We start from the raw sequence: 23,964 nt of genomic DNA, 5'->3' as shown, positions 1-23,964 counted from the left end.
AACAGCCATATGTATCAATTGTAACGGCCCCAACATGCATATCATGATTATAATTATTTAATTATGTGTTATTTATTATTTGTCATATGTGCCATGTGATTTATTTGAGTATATCTGTTCAAATTGAAAATTATCTATTGTGATTTCTACTCTGAATCTGAAATTGAAGGCCTTAATGGCATCAAAAGTTGGAATTAGTTACATGAATAGACTAATTGGATTTTTTAGAACATTATGGAAAGTTTGATCCAAAACTTATTCAGATTAATTAATTAAATTGTGTTCAATTGGTCTACTATTATAATTATTTTATTAAGCCACTCCAACTATAAATATGAGCCTATAGCTCACTTCTCTTCATTCTTGAGTGCAAAAATCTAAGATTATACTTTTAGAGAGAGCGTGTAGAAATTAAAGGAAACTTGGAGATATAACTTGAATTGGTGTGTTTGAAGGCTCTAGGTAAGAGTTTATCTCCCAATCCTTGAAGATATCATGTTTTAGAGTTGTATTCATGGATTATACATGGCCATTTGCATGTGTTTTGTTAATTAAAGTCAAGAAGATGAAGAAGCTTTACATGCATGCAAGAATATGTTTAGTTTTGTCACATTGAGTTTGAATTCTAGCATCCATGTTGAAATTATAAGTTATATTGTACATGCATGTTTCATCCATCATGTGTTAACCTTTAAATTCATGTTTTGGAAAAGGATTTTGCACATGTGTGGAGCCTTCCAGCTCAAATTGTTAAATTCATGAGTTTTGCAAAGAGATCATTACATGCATGCCAAAAACATGGAGTTTGAACTTTGTTTTGGAAAATTTAAAGAGATTTGAGTTTCAGGTATCATAATCTCCATCAATTTATGCATTATGAAGAGTTTCTACATCTTTCTAGAAAGACATGCAAGATTTGAGCATGAAAGATGCATTTTTTAACTTCATTGAACATCATTGAGCAATCTGGAAAACCCAGAAAATTTGCAGACTGCTCGAGCGACCAAGTGTGCTCTCGAGCGAACTTGACGAGCTCCCAGTACTTTTGCAGTCTTTATAGAAGGCTCGAGCAACCAAGTGTGCGCTCGAGTGAACCCTCTGTAGATTGTTGGACTGCTAGAGCGACCAAGAGTTGGCTCGAGCGCAGATAAGACCCATCTAGTACTTTTGCAGACCTCTATGACCGCTCGAGCGACCAATAGTTGGCTCGAGTGATGACCCCTGTTTCAGCATATTTTGGTAAGCTCTTCTGTGTTCATATCTTCGTTCTCATCTTCTCTGGAGCATTGTTAGGCCTGAATTGTGACTCATTAAGGAACTAATAAGTGAGAACCAACATGAATGATTGAATTACAAAGAGAAGATGAATTATTCGATTTGAACAATGTGTTCCAATATGTGTATATATGAAACGTGTAGGTTTGAACTTTGTGGAGGAATATCAACCTACCCAAGGTGAGTAATAACCTTTATAAAGATATGTTCGAAAGATGTTTTGGAAATTGCTCCACGATGATGATTTTGAAATGTTATTTTATATGAATGAATGAACGTCCCTTTGTGAAATGTATTCGTGGCATCCATTACTAGACCCTCACTTAGGGAAAACAATACCATGGCCTATTGTCCCTCGCCCGGGGGAAATAATATCGTGACCCAATGATTAATAAACACTCGCCTGGAGAAGCAATATCATGGCCCATTGGATTAATTGAAACACAGAGATCTTTGATGTTAGACCTTAATGGTCCACAATGATTATTGATTGACCCGTTGTGGTCCCATTGGTTGACCCTAGTGGTCCTATTGGCTTTTGGCCCATTGTTATATTGTTACTCTATTGGATGTACCACGTATGAGACTCGATCAGATATTGTTATCACAAATATTAATATGATTGGATATACGAATTATTTTGGAAATTGTAAAATATGTTTTATGAGATGATGGAGTCTATCATAGCCAATATTTTAACATGAATGTGAAATATGAACTGTTCTTGAATTATAAAACATGTTTTACATTATGTTAGGCTTCATTCATTAACCTCTTTATTTTGGTGTTATTCACTGGGCGTTAGCTCGCTCTGTATATATATGTATGTAGGTGAACAGCGAGATATGCAACCTCATCCCTAGTGAACCTGTGAGAGGATACGAAGTTTTGAGGAGTCAGCCAAGGATGCCTTACGCAAGAGGCTTTTGCCTTTTTGTTTTTGCTAGTCATGTTGATCGTGCATTGTATATAACCTTTGGGTTTGTATAATAATGATGTTGTGAATGGTGTAGACGTGTCCCGCGAGGGGCCCTTCGCTACTACAGTTCGGACTCGCGATTTTGTTGTCGCGGTTCTTAATCTGAACCAAAGAGTCCAAATCTGACAAATCGTTTTGAGAAACAGATTTTTGAAACAGTAGTGCCAAACATGGACTGCTTTGCCAGATACAGAGTCGCCACCTAAATATTTTTTAAATGGGGAAATTTAGGAAACCCTGACTCGGTGCCGAAGGCCACATGTCCGTCATCACCGGAGTTGTCTCGGCTCGGGAGCTTGGGTACGATCGGGGAAGGTCAGCTATGAGCACCCCCTTTCGCCCGGTCCGAAGACCGGCCTCTACTAACCATGATATCCGATTTTGAAAACATTACGTGTTCTTATTCCATTTATTAGCATAGAATTACTATGTTATGCGCGCAGCAAACAAGTATAGACTAGATTGCCTAATTTGGAAATAAGCATTGCATATCTGTTCGGTTTTGAAAAAGTGCTTTGGAATTTGCTACTCGTAAGTAGGCTAAAATACGGATTTCAACGAGTTTTTCCAATCCAAACAATCCAACCTCCACCCACAGGCATTAAAACATTTTAACGCATAAGTACTTAGCCGCATGGCAGGCATACTGTCATGGCAACACTCACACGTATGCGGGATGCTAAAGCATAAATACTTACATCGTACTCCGTGCCAAAACAGTAAACTAGTTAGCAAACATGCATGTCCTAGTTCATGTTAAAAATGGCTAATGCATTACATGCAAAAATGCAATCTAGGCAGGCTCGGCTAACCCTAAACATGGCATGTGAAATGCGATCAACTACCACATATTCAATTTGCGAATTGAAGTACAGATGCAGCTAGCGTGATGTACCGAGCCTAATGTATGTAATACAAATGTATGGATGCACGCATGCATAGCATAAGGTATGCTAATTTTAAAGATGCCCTAATCTACCATCATAAGCAGGTAAATAAAAGGGAAGAAAGAAGTGGGGATTGGAAGACATACACACACGCACCCACACTTATTACAAATACGCCCTCACTCGGAGGGACCGAATAAATATTACAGTTCGAATAAATAACTAACTACTTAATTAATTATTACAGAATTCCTATTTAATTAATAAATTAAATGCAAAGGGAAGGTGGCCACGGCCCCCGCCTCGGGATGCGCGAATGATGCATGCTTGACCCATATCGCCCGGAAACTCGCTGCCATAGCACTACTGCCTCTGTTTTCACTGCCTTTTCTTCTCTGAAAACTTGTCAAAGTCCCAGAGAACCTTCTATGAGCATTGCAGAACATCATCGGCTGGGAGGGATGGCCACCGGCCGTGTACAATATCCATCGGCTGGAGATAAAGCTATCGGCACTGAATAAATGGCCGGTCGGCACTGAATGTTGCCGGTCGACAGAAACTTCCTGCAGAAGACAGTTTTGACAGCAACAAAGGACAGACAGTGTATGGCATGAAATTCCAAGCAAATGTGTGCACCAACACATCCCTTATCATGGTTTTGACTCAAAGGGGGATGTTCCTTGATTCTCGGACCACCAATTGCGCATTTCGATGCGTGATGGTCCAAGAAACCAAGTATGCGCTTTGATTTCAAATGTCATGCAAACCAAACAAACACATAAAGCCCAACCTCTATCACATGATCAAGAGGCAAGGCATGCATGCCAATGCAATGCAACCTGGTATGCAAACAAGAATACAAGCATGCTATGCAACTACATGGCATACACAATGCTAACAACATAACATTCGCAACGCTTTGAAACATGGCATACACAATGCAAGATGGGCTTACACCAATACAAGTGGACCTCAGCCACACTCACATAGGAGGCCATAAGATGAAAATGAAGTGCCTCGAAATGCGTGCACACGGGCACGCAAACCGAGGCAATGGCATATGCAATGCAATGGCATGGAAAATGATATGCAAACATGCTAATGGGATTTCAGCACTGAAATGTGGGGGAAAACAGCCCCGAAATGAGGCAAAAGTACACCCGATGCATGGAATAGTCCCGAAACATGAATTTTGGCACCCGAAATGGCCTATAGCTATACCAAACATGCACAATATAGACATGCAATGAATAGACAGTAGCAAGGCAGCCCCAAAATAAGCATTTTTCCAGTTCAAAGCATGGCAAAACAGCAAACATAAATAGGGCAAAACTAGTATGCAAAAATGGCCCTAAATATGAGATTTTGAAGCAACTCACAGCTGCTGACTCCAAACAGGTTAGGGTCCTTCAACAATATTTAAGAGGGGCCCAAAATATGCACATTTACAGAACTGTAAAAACCGCAAAAACAAACATAGGTATGGCTAAGCTCTTATGCAAGAAATGGGCCAAAAGGTGGCCAAAGAAGTAAGTATACAAAACATTCATCAAACAGCTAAAGACCCTTAATGAAACATGACAAGGGGGTCAAAATATGGCTGTGTTTAGTTCGGACCAAAGTCCAAAAACAGCAACATCAGGGGCTGCCAAGGCATGCAAAAATGGGACCCAAAAGAGAATATAAAGGCAAGTATAGCATGGAGGTGCCAAACAGTGTTGAGCCCTTCTTCAATGTTGAAGAGGGGTTCAAAATAATCCTATTTACAGTTTACATCATGCTCCAAAACAGATCACGTATAGGCCAAGAATAACATGCAAGATAATGGCATTTAAGAGGGGTAATGAAGCAAGTGCAAGCTACTGTCCTCAAACAGCAAGAGGTCCTCAATCAAACATGAAGAGGACCTCGAAATATGATGATTTACAGTTTGGGTCGGAGCCCAAAAATGCAAGCAACTATGGCTTAGATATGAAGCAAGAAAAGACTAGAAAAGGGAAGAGGAGAACTCACCCTTGAAGACCAGCAAACCAGCACCTTCTTGGTCTCAAAGACCAGTCCTCAACCTCTGAAAACAAGCGCCAAGAACCTCCAAGTGATGATGGAGGTGTGTGGCTATAAAGTGGTGTGCAAAAGGCCAAGAATAAGACCCTTTTGGACCCTTTAACCCACCCAAATGTAGAGAGAGAGGGAGATATATAGAGAGAGTGATATATATCTCTTCTATATCAGATTTTCCAACCCCCTAAAAGGGAGGAGAGGCTCTCTTTATATAGAGAAACCAAAGGGGCAAAGCTTCTCTTGGAAGCTTTGACCAAAAAGGCCAAGCTTCTCTTAGAAGCTTGGATCAAAAAGGCCAAGCTTCTTGGAGAAGCTAGGCAAAGGGGTCAAGAGGTTCAAGCTTCTTCAAGAAGCTTTAAAAAAGGGGTCAAGCTTCTTGGAGAAGCTAAAAAAAGGTTAAAAAATGTCAAGCTTCTTGGAGAAGCTAAAAAAGGGTCAAAAGGTTCAAGCTTCTTGGAGAAGCTAAAAAAGGGTCAAGCTTCTTGGAGAAGCTAAAAAAAAAGGTTCAAAAGGGTCAACCCCCCTCAAAAAAAGGTCTCGGTCAGGAAGAGTGGCCGATTGATCAAAAACAGTGGCCGGCCGACCAAACATAATGCCGACCGACCATCAAGAGTGCCGACCGGCCATCACAAATGGCCGGTGGCAAAGAAACAAGGCCGGTGGCCTCAAGCCGTGGCCGGTGGAGTGTGGGGATGTCTCACAAACCATTCCCTGCCCTCCAAAGCAAAACACAAGTGTTTGGTGCAAAACCAAGACACAAAACAGTCGAGTCGAGAGATCCTGAGGCAGGGCGCGTAGCCGAGACCTCCGGGAACTCAAGACGAACGCGAACAAGGATGATCACCGAGTGTTCAAACAGTGACGTCCAAGTCTTGAGGACGGTCAAAAATGGGGTGTCTACAGTTGCCCCTCTTTGACAGAACTCGAAAGTCATAACAATGACGGGAGTGAATGTCAAAGCCCAAAGACGACCCATTTTTGACAAGGCCGAAGACTTAGACAAAGCATACAAGCTACAAATAAAGGTATGCGCCCGAGGGCAGGGGCAAAATGCAAGACAATGCACCAAGCCGAGCATAACTAATGACATGCAAAGAAACATAGGGACATATCCCGGTGTTTCGGAAATGTATAAGCATTGGAACGTATTCCAAATGTTCTTAACCAAAGAGGGAGAAACATAGGGACATATCCCGGTGTTTCGAAACGAATGAGAAACATAGGGACATATCCCGGTGTTTCGAAAAAAGAAGGAGAAACATGGGGACGTATCCCGGTGTTTCGAAACGAATGAGAAACATAGGGACATATCTCGGTGTTTCGAAAAAAGAAGGAGAAACATGGGGACATATCCCGGTGTTTTGGAAAAAGAGAAGAAACATAGGGACGTATCCCGGTGTTTCGGAAAGAATGGAGAAGAAACATAGGGACGTATCCCAGTATTCCGAAATGGTGTGAGCATTGGAACGTATTCCGAACGCTTTTAACCGAAGAGGGAGAAACATAGGGACGTATCCCAAAGGTTAGGGACGTATCCCAAGGGTTAGAGACGCATCCCAAAGATTAGGGACGTATCCCAAGGATTAGGGACGTATCCCAAGGGTTAGGGACGTATCCCAAAGATTAGGGACGTATCCCAGAGATTAGGGACATATCCCAAGGATTAGGGACGTATCCCAAGGGCTAGGGACGTATCCCAAAAATTAGGGACGTATCCCAAGGGTTAGGGACGTATCCCAAAGATTAGGGACGTATCCGAGAGATTAGGGACGTATCCCAAGGATTAGGGACGTATCCCAAGGGCTAGGGACGTATCCCAAGGATTAGGGACGTATCCCAAAGGTTAGGGACGTATCCCAAAAATTAGGGACGTATCCCAAAGATTAGGGACGTATCCCAGTGATTAGGGACGCATCCCAGTGTTACGAACAAGGAGGAGAAACATAGGGACGTATCCCGGTGTTTCGGAATGGAAAGAGAAACATGGGGACGTATCCCAGTGTTTCGGAGAGAAGGAAGAAACATAGGGACGTATCCCGTTGTTTCAGAATAGAAGAAGAAACATAGGGCTGCATCCCGGTGTTTCGGAAAGGTAGGAGAAACATAGGGACGTATCCCGGTGTTTCAGAAAGAAGAGAAAAGAAACGTAGGGACGTATCCCGGTGTTTCGAAAAGAGAGAGAAACATAGGGACGTATCCCGGTGTTTCGAAAAGAGAGAGAAACATAGGGACGTATCCCGGTGTTTCGGAAAGAGAGAGAAACGTAGGGACGTATCCCGGTGTTTCGGAAAGAGAGAGAAACGTAGGGACGTATCCCGGTGTTTCGAAAAGAGAGAGAAACATAGGGACGTATCCCGGTGTGTCGGAAAGAGAGAGAAACGTAGGGACGTATCCCAGTGTTTCGAAAAGAGAGAGAAACATAGGGGCGTATCCCGGTGTTTCAGAATGAGAGAGAAACACACGGACGTATCCCAGTGTTTCAGAATGAGAGAGAAACATAGGGACGTATCCCGGTGTTTCGAAAAGAGAGAGAAACATAGGGACGTATCCCGGTGTTTCAGAATGGTGTGAGCATTCAAACGTATTCCAAATGCTCGTACCTAGAGAAGGTCTAACCCGTCGCACGCGCGAGGAGAAAGAATGGTAATTGCAAGTGAAAAGGTGCATAACAATGCAAGTAATGAGCAATGCTAGATAGATGTGCAAAATCAATGCAATGAATGAGCATAACAATGCTAGTGAAGTGGGTGCATAACAATGCAATTGGAACGTGCATCACAATGCAAGTGGAACGGGCGTGACAACGCATATTTGGAACAAAATGCCGAATAAAGGAATACAAGCCTTAACAAGACCAATTCAAACACAACCTCCGATTTACCTCTCAGAAGGGTCACAATATATATTTCAAAAGGATACACCTCGTGCATGCCGACTGACGATGAGCTACGCATCGAAGACATGAATTGAAAATTCCGCAGAAACAATTTGAGCTGAAAGTGGGTTACTCTTGCTTATACTTCCAAAATGCAGTTACTACCTTTATTTCCTGGCAAGGACTGGTTTTCCGAGGGAGCGCTTTGATTGCCATTCTGGCTTGAAGCAGACCTGATCTTGAGCTTGAGGTAGGGGCACACCCATACTTCGGAGTAGTGACAAGGCCTGAAGAGGTACATCCAGAGTATAATCACGGAATTTGCTGAACGTGAAACACACTCAGATGCTTCGATTTTCCCTCTTTTCTTTTGCTTTACAGTCCGGAACCCATGTAGCTTCAGATAGGTCCTGGTTTTACTGTTCTCACATGACCTAGGTTGAACCCTGCGATTTTATGAAAGAACAAATCTTGTTTTGCACAAACGTGAAGAATGGCACAGCACTCTAAGCACAAAACAATTTTATTTTTGAAATTAAGAAAAGAGTTCTTAACCGGGTATTGAGCCTACGACTGAACAAAGCGAAAAAGACTCAACAACGAAAAACAAAAGGTAAACAACCTAAACACATCGAGACACGCTCGGAACGACTCAAAGCAAGAATTGAGACAAACAAAACAAAAGACACGACACACAGACGTGCACAGGGAGCCTGTTTCACCGGGTATTGTTTCCCACCCTTTCTCATTTGTGATTCTCACATCACTCGGCCCTCAAGCTCTGTTTTTCTGAAAAAACCCTCTTCTCACTTTTCCTCTCATCGCACATCTCTCTATTCTTCAATCTCTCATTTTTCATCCCTTCCCTGGGTGGTTGATGGATAAACAGCAAATTGTGGGCTCTTGCCCCTAGCATTCCGCTAGATTCTTGTTCACAACAGTGAATTCCTTCCACAGAGGGGTTGCGCTACAACTGGGTATGTAGCAAATCTGTAGCTGACATCAGTTGATGATGCTCTGCTGGGAAGTTCGGACATGATCAGATCTGTCTAGGTGAGGGAGTGGAATATCTCGCCCCATTCCAGTTCGTGCTTCGCACTTGCCTTGATACCTCGTTGCTTGGAGGATAAGAGAGCTTTCAGCCCTTTGTTGTTGACTTCAGTTGTGCCCTTTCTGGCAAGTAGAGTGTCCTTTCTAGAAAATGCATTGACAACAGGGAAAAGACAGGAAGCCTGACTCAACTGTGCCCCTAGTTCATTATTTTGACCATTTTTTGTTTTGGTTTTTTACTAAAACAATTTTGACCAACATGAAAGTTAGATTAACACACTTGTTCGATTTTTGATTTGAAATCATGCAAGTTAGGCTATGAGCACTGAAAATTTTCCTTTTTTGGGTCCAAGAAATGGTCCAGTTTTTGGAAAAGATGGAACAATTTTCGAGAAAATAAGTCAACCTCAGTAAAAATTCTCAAAAACTATTTTTGCAAACGGCCAATGCTTAACAAGCACGGAACTTACTCTTGAGACGCACAACCTCGGATCTGGACGAAAAATTGCCCCTTGCTCGAAGAGAGCTGCGTGGCAACGAAAAGTTGCCCCTTGTTTGAACGGCACCGCAATGCATTGAATGGAAACAGAAAGTTGCCCCTTGTGTGAATGGCACCGCAGCGCATTATAATCAGTCCTCGAAGCGATGATTGCAACCGAACTCTCGGATACAGAGAATACAAAGATTATCAAAATCATTACATGGACATGATCGAATTTGAAGTGTTTTAGGGCTGGACTTCAGAATGAAGTTGCCTACGTATCCCAAGGATGGGAATCAAGCCTTACGTAGTTCGGGGTTAAGGTACACTCGGGTATTAACCTCTCCTTTTTTAGGCTCTAACTTTTGCCAAGGCGCCCGTTGCGGGTTTTCGACCTTGCGAGCTTTGTTCTTCTTTTTTTTTTTTCAATTTTTTTCATTTCTTTTTCTCTTCTTCTTTTTTTTGCATTTTTTTTTCTTTTCTTTTGCATTTTTTTTTTGCTTTTTTTTTTTTTCGTATTTTTCTCTTGCTCTAACTTTTGCCTGGGTCGCCCTTCCGGGTTTTCGGCCCAGCGAGCCTCTCAAAGGGTAAAAGTGTAACAAGTCCATGCCAAATGGTTTTAGGGTTTTGAAGCCATCCGTATCCAGGAGAGTGGCTGTTGTATTGATTTACTGAAGGATCCATCTTCGGCTCTTCGAGCATATCTGACATTTTTGCCCCTAGTTTGAGGGGGGGCTTCTGATCTAGCTTTACAAGCTTCCTTTGATCTGATCTTCTTGATCTGACTTTGGTGCCTCTTGTTCAAGGGCTGCTTCAAAATGGCCACACAGTCCTCACATGGCGGTTGACCGTTGAACGTTCTGAATGGGTTCAAGGTTCGAAAACAAATGGATTGAATCTTGAGGCTGAGAGCGACCCTAGGCTGCACAATCTCAAGAGCGATTCCACACAAGTCTTCACAGGACCGCGCAAAACAGTTTTTGAAATCTTTTAAGAAAGTGACAAATCGCTCGCGCTGAAGATAGTGTTGGACCAATCTGGATCAAGCCAGGATCCTTCTCAGTACTCATACTAACAAGCATGATCTCGATCATTAAGGGCTTAACATGCTTCTCTTTCTCTCAATTGATCAAGTTTTGCAAAACCCGAGGAATTCCTTCCTCTTTGTTTTTCTCACAATGTTTCGAAAAAACGTTTTAGAAAACTTAGGTCGATGCAACGAATTCAAAGCACAGAAAAGACACAGCTTCTAGTCAAATATTGCCATCTCATTTAGAATTTCTGGCACAACTGGCACACGACAGAAGCAAACACAAGAGTGTGAAAATCACTGCTGTTCCATTCAAATCTGTTGGCACAACTGGCTCCCTGGCAGAAACAGACTCAAAGGAAAGCAAAAGGACAAACGCAAAACAAGCAAGTGATATCCAAGGTAACACCCCCGAAATCACCTGACTCTAACAAAACAGGACTGACTCGATACAATAAGACAGACCCGACTGACTCAGTATGAAAGGACTGACTTAAAACAAAGAGGCAGACTCAAAACAACACAACAAGACTGACCCAATACCCAAGTCAGAATGTACAAAACTAGTATTCACAAATGCTCAAAACAGTGCGTGCCATACGCCACATCTGGAGTAAATTGAGTGCCGCCCGCAGGTGGTTCATCCCTCGATCACATCACATTATCCCCTACAAGTTCACTGATCAAGTGCCGATAGACTTTGCAGGACCTGGTGTGGGGATGACCCCGTTGTCAATCAAATTTTGTATCTCGTGGCAGAGACGGACGCAACTGTCGGTGTCATGACCAGTTTGTTGATGGAAAGCACAATACTTAGTCGGGTCATGTTTTGAAGGGAGAGGATCGGGTAGAGGCCGTTGCTCTAACGGTTTCAGATGTCCTTTCCTGAGTAGGACCCCCAGGGCTTTAGACAAAGACATATAGAGTGGGGTGAAAACCCTCTTGCCTCGGGGTAGATAGTCTGAAGTTCGGGGGTTTGAAGTGGATGCACCAACAAAGGGGGTGGCTGCTCTTGGTGTGGTGGTGGCGACCATGCCCACCTCGGAAGATCTTGCAGCTGCGTCATCGCTGGTGGTCGCATTCGAACTGCGGGTAAACGCCCTCCTGGGCTGCTCTCTCTCTTGGTCAATGAGGCCCTGCTTCATAGCGTCCTCGATCTGTACTCCCGTCTCATGCAAATCTGAAAAGGTAGGGAAGGGGAGCACGATCATTTTCTGCATTAGTTTGGGCTGGAGGTTGCGCACAACCATCCGTATTTGATCCTTATCTGTTGGCCTAATGGTCATCATTGAGGCCTTGGCCCTCCAGCGGGCCACGAATTCTGAGAAGCTCTCCTTAGGCTCCTGCCTCGTCGTCTCAAGATCACGGGTCGTAATCTCGATTTGGGTATTGTATGAATATTGTGCAACGAAGGCCTCGGCCATCTCCTCCCAGCTTCGTTTCACTGAATCCTCCAATTTGGCGTACCAAATGGCCGCAATACCCGATAGGGTCCTGCCAAAAAGGGAAAGCTTCTGTAATCTTGTCAAGCCCATCGGGCGCAGAACATCTGAAAACAAACTCAAGTGGACCATGGGATCTCCTGACCCGTCAAAACGGTCGATGTGAGGCATCTTGAACCTGTCCGGCAGTGTCACAGCTGCGTCGGTGTACCCGTCCTCAATGTCCGGGATAGACTTTACCCCCTGGGATTTCTTGAACAACTTTTCAAGCTTGCTCAACTTCAACGCTGTATGGTCTACCTCGAACTCAAAGGGAGAGTCCGATGGGTTGATTGGTGCTTTAGACAGCGGGGGTAAGATTGGGGGCGGAGCCGGCCCTGTCGGAATGTCCGTACCTTCTTAGACATTTGGCGTCTCCCCGGGTATTGGATCTACTGGTGGGGGAGGGGCTTGGTGCGAAGCAGATGCTCCATTTTGCTGTTGTAGCCTAGCGATTAGCTCAGCCTGCTGGGCCATGACCGCAGCCTGCTGTTTGGCAAATTCCATCTGGCGGGCAGCGTCTTGCTGCATGAGTTTCATACTTTCTTGTATCTGGCGCATCATTGCCTCCATCTCTGATGTGTTCTACTGATCCATCTAACTGACTGGTATCTATCCCTGCAGTAGAAACTGAGACCTCAGCCTGACTGTTCACTGGTGGGGTGGATAAGGGCCATTGATCTGGTAACTGCTGAACTAGTGATTTGTGCCTGACTGGCCCTTTTACCCTGCCTCTGGCAGAGGAACACTGATTGCCCTTGAACTGAATCTCTGACCTGACAAAGTCTATCAGCACAAGTTCGATGAACCTCGGGGGATATCGCAGCCTTCTGAAGCTATGGTTCCAAGACTACCTAGCAAAAGAGAAAACAAACAGCACCTCAGCTCATCTTCACCAAAACAGATACGAGTGTAACAGGATGACTGTACCCTCTACTGAATTCTGCCCCAAAATTCTGCCCATAAACCGATACCCTCAGGTAAACTGAATCCCAAAATACTGAACTGGTGCCCGCAGGCCTGATGTCCAAACTTGCAAACTGATACACGCATTCCCGTAGAGGCCAACTCTAAAGCACATAGCAGATAAGTGAGAGCCAAAACACCCCTATGTTGGGGTAGGGTTTCCCTGTCCTATTTTGTCAGGAGCTAGGGTTTCACTACGCACGCAGCGGTTTCAAACAACTTAGCATCGGGTAAGCAACCTGTCCTAGTTTGGGATGGTCACTATGGATTCCGAATATGCACTAGGTCGAATGGTCGAAAAGGGTGCCCTGGTAAAAACTGGGGTTTGTGTTCCCATACTGTCAGAGCCCATAACCGGTCAGCCTTATGGTCATGTCTTGACAAGACAAGCCTCCGGCAAACCGTTCAGGAATGGCAGATGGCAAACACTGTGTTCCTAGGCGCACCAATGCACATGCAATGCAAAGAAACACATAAATGTAATTAAAACAGGATATCATGAGTTTGAGTTAAGCTCTCTAAACTCCCTAGCAGAGTCGCCAGAAACTGTAGACGTGTCCCCCGAGGGGCCCTTCGCTACTACAGTTCGGACTCGATTTTTTGTTGTCGCGGTTCTTAATCTGAACCAAAGAGTCCAAATCTGGCAAATCGTTTTGAGAAACAGATTTTTGAAAAAGTAGTGCCAAACATGGACTGCTTTGCCAGATACAGAGTCACCACCTAAATATTTTTTAAATGGGGAAATTTAGGAAACCCTGACTCGGTGCCGAAGGCCACATGTCCGTCATCACCGGAGTTGTCTCGGCTCGGGAGCTTGGGTACGATCGGGGAAGGTCAGCTATGAGCACCCCCTTTCGCCCGGTCCGAAGACCGGCCTCTACTAACCATGATATCCGATTTTGAAAACATTACGTGTTCTTATTCCATTTATTAGCCTAGAATTACTATGTTATGCGCGCAGCAAACAAGTATAGACTAGATTGCCTAATTTGGAAATAAGCATTGCATATCTGTTCGGTTTTGAAAAAGTGCTTTGGAATTTGCTACTCGTAAGTAGGCTAAAATACGGATTTCAACGAGTTTTTCCAATCCAAACAATCCAACCTCCACCCACAGGCATTAAAACATTTTAACGCATAAGTACTTAGCCGCATGGCAGGCATACTGTCATGGCAACACTCACACGCATACGGGATGCTAAAGCATAAATACTTACATCGTACTTCGTGCCAAAACAGTAAACTAGTTAGCAAACATGCATGTCCTAGTTCATGTTAAAAATGGCTAATGCATCACATGCAAAAATGCAATCTAGGCAGGCTCGGCTAACCCTAAACATGGCATGTGAAATGCGATCAACTACCACATATTCAATTTGCGAATTGAAGTACAGATGCAGCTAGCGTGATGTACCGAGCCTAATGTATGTAATACAAATGTATGGATGCACGCATGCATAGCATAAGGTATGCTAATTTTAAAGATGCCCTAATCTACCATCATAAGCAGGTAAATAAAAGGGAAGAAAGAAGTGGGGATTGGAAGACATACACACACGCACCCACACTTATTACAAATACGCCCTCACTCGGAGGGACCGAATAAATATTACAGTTCGAATAAATAACTAACTACTTAATTAATTATTACAGAATTCCTATTTAATTAATAAATTAAATGCAAAGGGAAGGTGGCCACGGCCCCCGCCTCGGGATGCGCGAACGATGCATGCTTCACCCATATCGCCCGGAAACTCGCTGCCATAGCACTACTGCCTCTGTTTTCACTGCCTTTTCTTCTCTGAAAACTTGTCAAAGTCCCAGAGAACCTTCTATGAGCATTGCAGAACATCATCGGCTGGGAGGGATGGCCACCGGCCGTGTACAATATCCATCGGCTGGAGATAAAGCTATCGGCACTGAATAAATGGCCGGTCGGCACTGAATGTTGCCGGTCGACAGAAACTTCCTGCAGAAGACAGTTTTGACAGCAACAAAGGACAGACAGTGTATGGCATGAAATTCCAAGCAAATGTGTGCACCAACACATCCCTTATCATGGTTTTGACTCAAAGGGGGATGTTCCTTGATTCTCGGACCACCAATTGCGCATTTCGATGCGTGATGGTCCAAGAAACCAAGTATGCGCTTTGATTTCAAATGTCATGCAAACCAAACAAACACATAAAGCCCAACCTCTATCACATGATCAAGAGGCAAGGCATGCATGCCAATGCAATGCAACCTAGGTATGCAAACAAGAATACAAGCATGCTATGCAACTACATGGCATACACAATGCTAACAACATAACATTCGCAACGCTTTGAAACATGGCATACACAATGCAAGATGGGCTTACACCAATACAAGTGGACCTCAGCCACACTCACATAGGAGGCCATAAGATGAAAATGAAGTGCCTCGAAATGCGTGCACACGGGCACGCAAACCGAGGCAATGGCATATGCAATGCAATGGCATGAAAAATGATATGCAAACATGCTAATGGGATTTCAGCACTGAAATGTGGGGGAAAACGGCCCCGAAATGAGGCGAAAGTACACCCGATGCATGGAATAGTCCCGAAACATGAATTTTGGCACCCGAAATGGCCTATAGCTATACCAAACATGCACAATATGGACATGCAATGAATAGACAGTAGCAAGGCAGCCCCAAAATAAGCATTTTTCCAGTTCAAAGCATGGCAAAACAGCAAACATAAATAGGGAAAAACTAGTATGCAAAAATGGCCCTAAATATGAGATTTTGAAGCAACTCACAGCTGCTGACTCCAAACAGGTTAGGGTCCTTCAACAACATTGAAGAGGGGCCCAAAATATGCACATTTACAGAACTGTAAAAACCGTAAAAACAAACATAGGTATGGCTAAGCTCTTATGCAAGAAATGAGCCAAAAGGTGGCCAAAGAAGTAAGTATACAAAAACTTCATCAAACAGCCAAAGACCCTTAATGAAACATGACAAGGGGGTCAAAATATGGCTGTTTTTAGTTCGGACCAAAGTCCAAAAACAGCAACATCAGGGGCTGCCAAGGCATGCAAAAATGGGACCCAAAAGAGAATATAAAGGCAAGTATAGCATGGAGGTCCCAAACAGTGTTGAGCCCTTCTTCAATGTTGAAGAGGGGCTCAAAATAAGCCTATTTACAGTTTACATCATGCTCCAAAACAGATCACGTATAGGCCAAGAATAACATGCAAGATAATGGCATTTAAGAGGGGTAATGAAGCAAGTGCAAGCTACTGTCCTCAAACAGCAAGAGGTCCTCAATCAAACATGAAGAGGACCTCAAAATATGATGATTTACAGTTTGGGTCGGAGCCCAAAAATGCAAGCAACTATGGCTTAGATATGAAGCAAGAAAAGACTAGAAAAGGGAAGAGGAGAACTCACCCTTGAAGACCAGCAAACCAGCACCTTCTTGGTCTCAAAAACCAGTCCTCAACCTCTGAAAACAAGCTCCAAGAACCTCCAAGTGATGATGGAGGTGTGTGGCTATGAAGTGGTGTGCAAAAGGCCAAGAATAAGACCCTTTTGGACCCTTTAACCCACCCAAATGTAGAGAGAGAGGGAGATATATAGAGATAGTGATATATATCTCTTCTATATCAGATTTTCCAACCCCCTAAAGGGGAGGAGAGGCTCTCTTTATATAGAGAAACCAAAGGGGCAAAGCTTCTCTTGGAAGCTTTGACCAAAAAGGCCAAGCTTCTCTTAGAAGCTTGGATCAAAAAGGCCAAGCTTCTTGGAGAAGCTAGGCAAAGGGGTCAAGAGGTTCAAGCTTCTTCAAGAAGCTTTAAAAAAGGGGTCAAGCTTCTTGGAGAAGCTAAAAAAAGGTTAAAAAATGTCAAGCTTCTTGGAGAAGCTAAAAAAGGGTCAAAAGGTTCAAGCTTCTTGGAGAAGCTAAAAAAAAAGGTCAAGCTTCTTGGAGAAGCTAAGACAAAAACCTGATGGACATGATTAGGTCTGCCATGCTTTTGCCAACACCAAGGTTCAGTATGACCTTGGGAACCACAATGAGTACACTTGCGATCGGCACGTATACGAGAACCAGGTCCATTACTACTTCCACCACAGAAACCACCACGTGAGCCACCACTACGAGAACCACCTCCACGAGAGCCCCGTGAACCAGAAGAAGAGCTCCGGGAACCAGAAGAACTATGAAAACCCCCGCGAGTAGACCCATGATCACCACTACTAGAAACCAATGCAGAAGATGATAAAGAAGAGGACCCAGAAGTGGATTGTGCTTGTCCTAATGAAGAGCGTAACAGCCTAGAATAGGCATTGGCAGCTGAAGGTAGAGTGTCACTGGCAAGAATCTGATCTTTGAACCCTCGCAACTCAGGATCTAAGCCAGAAAGTAAAGAAGCCATCATAAACTCCTCCCAATGTTGTTTCTGGGTGGTCATATCAGTAGTGAAAGGTCGATGCTGCAATGACTGATCCCACAAAGTCTTGAGACTACTATAATAATCAGGGAGAGACTGGCCAGATTGACGCATAGCAAAAATCTGTTCATATAACTCGTAGACCCGAGAGACATTACTTTGATTTGAAAAAGACTTAGCAAAGGAGTCCCAAATGGCCTTAGAGGTATCACAAAATTCCACGGTAGTAGCAACCTGTGGTTCCAGACTATGCGAAATCCAACCTATCACACAAGAATCCTCACAACATCAATCATCATAATCCTTATCATCAGTAGGAGGAGGGAGTTCACTAATATAGCGAGACTTCTTCTTACCTCGTAAGAAAATCTTGACAGCATGGGCCCAAGCCAAATAATTAGCACCATTCAATTTCTTTGTAGTGATAAATTTAGGCATGTCATCATCTTTACCCATAGTTATAGCCTTAGCCTCAGTCTCAACCATAATGATCAACCAGACTTGCAAACAGCCAATACCCACACCCACAATCACCAATATAAACACAGAACTAGCTCAACAACCAAGTTTGGACCCAAATGAGACCAACACATCAACTCAACAGTAGCAATCAATAAAGAGAGGACAAATATCCCTTGCTAGAAGGGTTTCAGCCCTTATATAGGAGCCTTCAATAGGTAGAACCGAAGAACACAAGGTGACTGGACCAGAAATAGCCAAAAACCAAACAGAATATCAACCCAACATGAGTAAAACGAAAAATTAAAATCAAGGACCCTTAGAGGGGTGATTTTTGGCTCCTAGGGAAGTGAGCCCAGCAAGAAAAATTAGAAAAAAATAGTCTCAAAGACAGATTCAAAAAACAATAGTCCCAAAACACGAAATAGTTTCAAAAATCGAAAACTCACATCAGGGATGATCAAAAAATTCCACAAAAATCACCATAAATCTCAGGAGGCAATTTCGAGTCTAGGGGTGAAGGACCTATCCGTACACTGCTTACGTCATGCTGACGTCATCGTACGGCTGATGACATCAGCACGTCTCGGTCACCTCAGATCGATCTTTAGAATCTGTAGAACCCTTTCTAATGAAGAAGAGATTGCTCTGATACCAAGTGAGAATGTAAAATGGAGAAATTAGGGTTGAAAGTTAAGAGGAAGAAGAAGAAGAGAGAACTTTTGCATATATTGAAAACTAATTTATTCCCTCAACTTTACATCACTCAAATATATATAAAAAACCTAAAGTAGCAATATGACCATCGTATCCTCAACTTAAGTAAATATTAACAAGAGAACAAAAATAACTAAAAGAACTATTCTAACAATTTTATATTAGTAACAATCAAAGTCGTTATTCCTTTTCTATTGATGCAGGGGATGAAGAGTCAGTGTGATGAAAAAATGTTAGATTTTGTCTTTTGTAAGACAAAAACAGTCTATACAAAAATAGTAAGTTTATTCATATACTTCTAGCAGTTTATGAATTAATTTGTGTTTTTATTTTTTAGGTTAGAAATTTCCTGGAGAGATGCAAAATATGGTCAAAGAATTTAAGAACTTAGTTTTTTCAAGTCTTTTTTTTCATTTTTTAATATATGTAATCACAATTAAACATTTATTAATTTCTTTGTACATACTTTTGAACATTTAACTTTCATTTATAAAATATGACGTTATTCCATTTAATATATGGTTGTGATTCAAAATATAGTATATAGTGTGTATTACATTTTTCAAATGCGCGTACAAAAATAATATTGATTATTCTTTAAATATGTCAAATTCTTTTTTTTATCACAGGTTTTATTAGTTATTAATCGCACTTAAAAGATGTGATCTAAATGTTTTTAATCACACTTAAAAGATGTGAGGAAATCATTTTTTAATGACACTTAAAAGTGTGATTAAAAATGATCCTTTTTAATCACACTCCCAAACATCATACTTTAATAAAACTTAAAAGGTGTGATTAAAACACATACATCACACAAAAAAAGTGTGATCTTTATCTATATTTGTAGTATATAGTCTGTGTTTCTTTTGTTGTTGTACCGCGGCGTGAATATAGTCTCTATTTTTCTTCTTGATGTGCTCTGTTTCTGGTTTTTTTTTTTGGTCAATCTAAAGCTGAAGTTGCCTGGGTTTGGCGGGATTCTGCAACTTCCGGTTAACATTTTGAGAGAGAGAGAGAGAGAGGTGGTTGTATTATGGTATGGAAGTATGAGATTGAAGTGGATATCCATGGAGGTGCATTGGGAGTCTGAGATTGAGATGGGTAAGAAAAGAGAGGTACTTGGGTACATGTAGGTGCATGGGTTTATGGTGGACTTGTAGATTCAAATGTTTAAATTTTTTTTTTCTATTTATTTGTTTATACACCTACACCTCTATTTATATTAATATATATATATATATATATTTATTTTTTTCTCAGTACAAGAAAAAATAAATATTCAAATCAATTTTTTTATTAAAAGTTTAACACATGCCAAAAATAAATACATATCATTCAGTTGAAAATGAGTAAAAAATGTTTCCACATAACGAAATTTTGATTAAAATGTAACAAATGAAAGTTAAAAGAGTAAAAAAAAATGCATAAAATTTAGTTTTAGAGGAATTGCTAATGATTTTTAAAATTTCACAGTCACGGCACCCGATTCCCGATACATACCGACCGATACTACTGATATCGATACTTCACGATTGATACCGTTACGTTAGTCAATACCGCAATTTAGAACTATGCTACAAAAACAAAAATACAAAGGACAGAACATTAACTTTAAGGAAATTGAAACTTTTGTTCAGCACATGTACCCATAAGAATGAAAAAATAAATATATATTGCAATTACTTTGTAGAGAAATATATATATGCTAGACTTCACAAAATGAAACTTTTAGTTGGGGCATTTTTTAATATGAGGTCTTTCTTAATAATTAAGAGAGCTGTCTTAGAGGCGGACCTTAGACCGTAGTCTAATATGCCTAATGCTAGGGCGTCCCAGTGTTCCCATTAAAAAAAAAAAAAAAAAAAAAAATGAAAAACTTTTATAGTTTGCGTCGTTATATTGAGGACGAAGAAAAGCCTCGTTCACGTGTTTAGACTTATCCAAATCAGCTTGAAATTACAGATCCAGCCAAGTGGTCTAGAAGATGTTGATGCTGATCGTTCATATGCATTTAATTCGCAATATTATTATCTCAGTTATTTTCATCGCTCCTATGAGTGAATGATATTATGATTATCGAGCCTATTTGGTTCATTTTTAAGAAGTTAAAAAGTAATAATAAGTTACATTTTTTTTTTCTTTTGTTTTCTAATAATAAATTATTTTTAATTTATTTAAGTTATTTCTACTTTATAAGTTCTAAATAGAAATTACACCAAATATTTTGACGTAGATTTAAGTAAAAATAGTATCATAAGCAATAAACAACCACATTTTGGAAAGATGGCTAAACACTAAAAACTAACTTTTAACTTATTTTGAATCACAACATTTTTTAGTTTTTATATATCTTTTCAACAAAAAAAAAAAAAATCACAAAAATCAAAAAATTGAAAAATTAATTTTTAACCAACTTCTCAAAATAACCCTTATTGTATCTTGTGATAGTGTTATTGGACTATCTTACCTAGTTAAATGTTCCATTTGATATAATCTCCATGATATTTATACATTATATTTTCATTTTTCATACATAGACAAATGCCTAATTTGATATGGGACACTTACCAATAAGTTCCATACACAAAATTCAAACCCATCTAATCCCAAAATAAAATACTTGCACCAATTAATTCTACGTATTTTTAATTGTTACCAAAAACTCTCCTTTTTTTTAATTTATTATTTTTATCACTTTAAAAATGCTGTTACATCCAACAACTTCTGTTAGTCTCACCGAAGACTCGCCAGAATATTCAACATCATCGTAAAGTCGCCGGAGCATCACCGGAAGTTTACCGGAGTGTTTTGAGCATCGCCGAAAGTTCGTCGAAGTGTTCTGAACATTACTGGAAAATAGCAAGAACATCATCGAAGACTCATTAGAATATTTAGAATATTGCCGGAATAAATAAAAAATAAATAAATAAAGTGGAGAAATTATAGTTAAAAAACATAACAACAACAAACAACTAAGCAAATAATTTGTAATATTGATCAAACTAAAAAGTAAGTTTTGAAACTGTAAAATGTTACAGTTTCAAAGCATTATTCTATTAAGCTGAAAAATATGTTATGAAACTGTAAAATTTTACAATTCAAAAGAATGTTATGAAACTATAAATTTTTACAGTTTTAAAGCATGATTCATTTTAGCACCAAAAAAAGATGAAACTGTAAAATTTTACAATTTTCACCGCCCGTAAGTAAAACTTAAAAACAATTTATTCAGAACTTAAAAATTGTCTCCATTAAAATAGGAAAATAGACGTATGTAACAAAGAAAATGTAGAAAAATTGAGAAATCGAAGGAAAGAATAGATATAAAAAGAAGATTGTACTTCGGTAACTATTTTTTGTTTAGATCTAGTCGGATCTCATGTGGATCTACTCATCTTTTTCGCTGTCAGTGATGATGAAGTAACGAGTTGATGTCGATGGTTGGTGATTGCCGGTGAACCCTAATCAATGGTGGTCATCGGTCATCGGTGACTATATATTAGAAAGAGAAAGAGAATAAGGAATGTGTGATCACCAGTCGTCGGACATGACAAGGAGAATGAGAGGAAAACGCAGAAAGAAAGGAAAAAAAAAAAAAAACAACAACAACAACGTAGAAAATGAGAAAAAATGCACAGAGAGAGAGAGGAGAGGAAAGTGTAAAATTTTTGGGTCTACTCAAAAAGTTGATGGATTAAACAGTGTATAAATATTTCAAACATGACCTACTGGTAATTTGCCCTTATGATATTTATAAATTATTTTTTATTGTTTCAAACCCCCACACCCCCCTCTCCCCTCCCCTCCCCTCCCCAAAAAAAAAAGGAACAATTTAAAATTAAGGAAATATTGAGGTGCCCTCTCAACTCAAATGTGTGAATTCATCAAATCCTTTTATCACCCCAAAAATTTAAAAAAACAAAAACAAAAACAAATAAGGCCTTAAATTACAAAAATGTAGATTGGCTAACAAGATGGTTGGAATTAATTTAACTCACCAAAAAGATAAAATAAGTTTAAAAAATCAATAAGAAAAAATATCACATCAAAATCGTAATTATTTTATTTTTTCTTTCACAAAAATAAAAAAGTCAAAAGTTCGTCCAAAAAGATTTTTTTTTTCTTTTTTTTAAATTGAGCTTAACCAAAAAATCAGATTAAAGAAATTCTTCCCAAATGAAATCGAAGTATCACACACATCACGAAGTACATAAAAAACTAGAGGATGATGATAGGTTCGAAGTATCACACACATCACGATGTACATAAAAAACTAGAGGATGATGATAGGTAAAGTGAAGTATCTGAACCAATTTGACTGGTTCTACACCAAACCACTTTGGACAGAGACTCAAATTCGTTTCTTTTTGCAGTCTAACCTACCGAAACTTAACTACAGATTCAAATACACAGTTGTTTCTTCAACTCTGTAAAATATTATAGCTGACGTATATAGATGATTCATGCTAAACTGGTCAAATTTAGTGATGCTATGATATTTAGTTTCCAATATATATATATATAATGATAACATTCATAGGTGTAAGATTAATTTGTGGCCGTTTGAGTCTACTTAATCTATTCTAAGTCATTTCTTGCTTGATGACCTTCATGGCTTCCTCTGGCGAGGTAGCTTTCAATTATCTAAAAATTTGAATTTATGCAGTCTATAGTTTATGTTTGTCATTAATACATTTGCTTTATGCTGTGTTTGGTTGGGAGATTTGGAGAGGGATTTGGAAAGGGAAATGGAAAAGGTAGGTGAAATGTGAATAAATCATGCCTATATTTCACATAGTTTCACACACTTTTTCCCTTTCCCTTTCCAAATCTCTCTCCAAATCCCCCAACCAAACACACCATTAGACATTTTGACTTGAGAATCTGAGTGTGTGTCGCCCTTCTTTTTGTACTATATGAATTTAGGGATGAAGGGCTTCCAAATTTTTTCACATACAATTATGGTTAGATTTGATTTGTGATAAAGTTTGCATTGGGTATTTGTTTTACAACAATGTTAGAGGCTCACATTTTACATCCACAAATACATTCACAGTAATGTGGCAACGGTAGCGGGTCCCATATCATTGAGTGTCTAGTCAATTAAAAATTGACAAGATCAAGGAATGTGAGATATTGGAGTTTTTATTTTTATTCTCTATTTTTTATTCATCATTCTGATTTTTGTTTCCATTTTCTTGGGTATATTGGGGTTTTAGAGATGGATTTGTTTTTATTCTCTGTTTTTTTAATTCATCACTTTGATTTTAGTTGTCTTTA

General features: G+C 40.4%; 1 protein-coding gene across 1 annotated transcript in view; it reads right to left on the bottom strand.

Moving 5' to 3' along the window:
* LOC145803419 (uncharacterized) overlaps positions 1-17,961 on the bottom strand; it is a 31,954-nt gene extending 13,993 nt beyond the window's left edge. The window contains exons 1-2 of the mRNA XM_082896690.1: positions 17,862-17,961; positions 17,059-17,768 (exon numbers count right to left, since the gene is read on the bottom strand). Coding sequence (XP_082752816.1) covers positions 17,059-17,768; positions 17,862-17,961 — 810 coding nt within the window. The remainder of the gene's footprint in view (positions 1-17,058; positions 17,769-17,861) is intronic.
* Between the last annotated feature and the right edge of the window lie 6,003 nt (positions 17,962-23,964).

Source organism: Camellia sinensis, chromosome 12, assembly GCF_055761805.1.
Source record: "Camellia sinensis isolate YWXY chromosome 12, ASM5576180v1, whole genome shotgun sequence".
In the NCBI taxonomy this organism is placed as follows: Eukaryota; Viridiplantae; Streptophyta; class Magnoliopsida; order Ericales; family Theaceae; genus Camellia; species Camellia sinensis.
The sequence above is the reverse complement of the archived record's forward strand: the minus strand, read 5'-3'. Positions and strand labels throughout refer to the sequence as shown.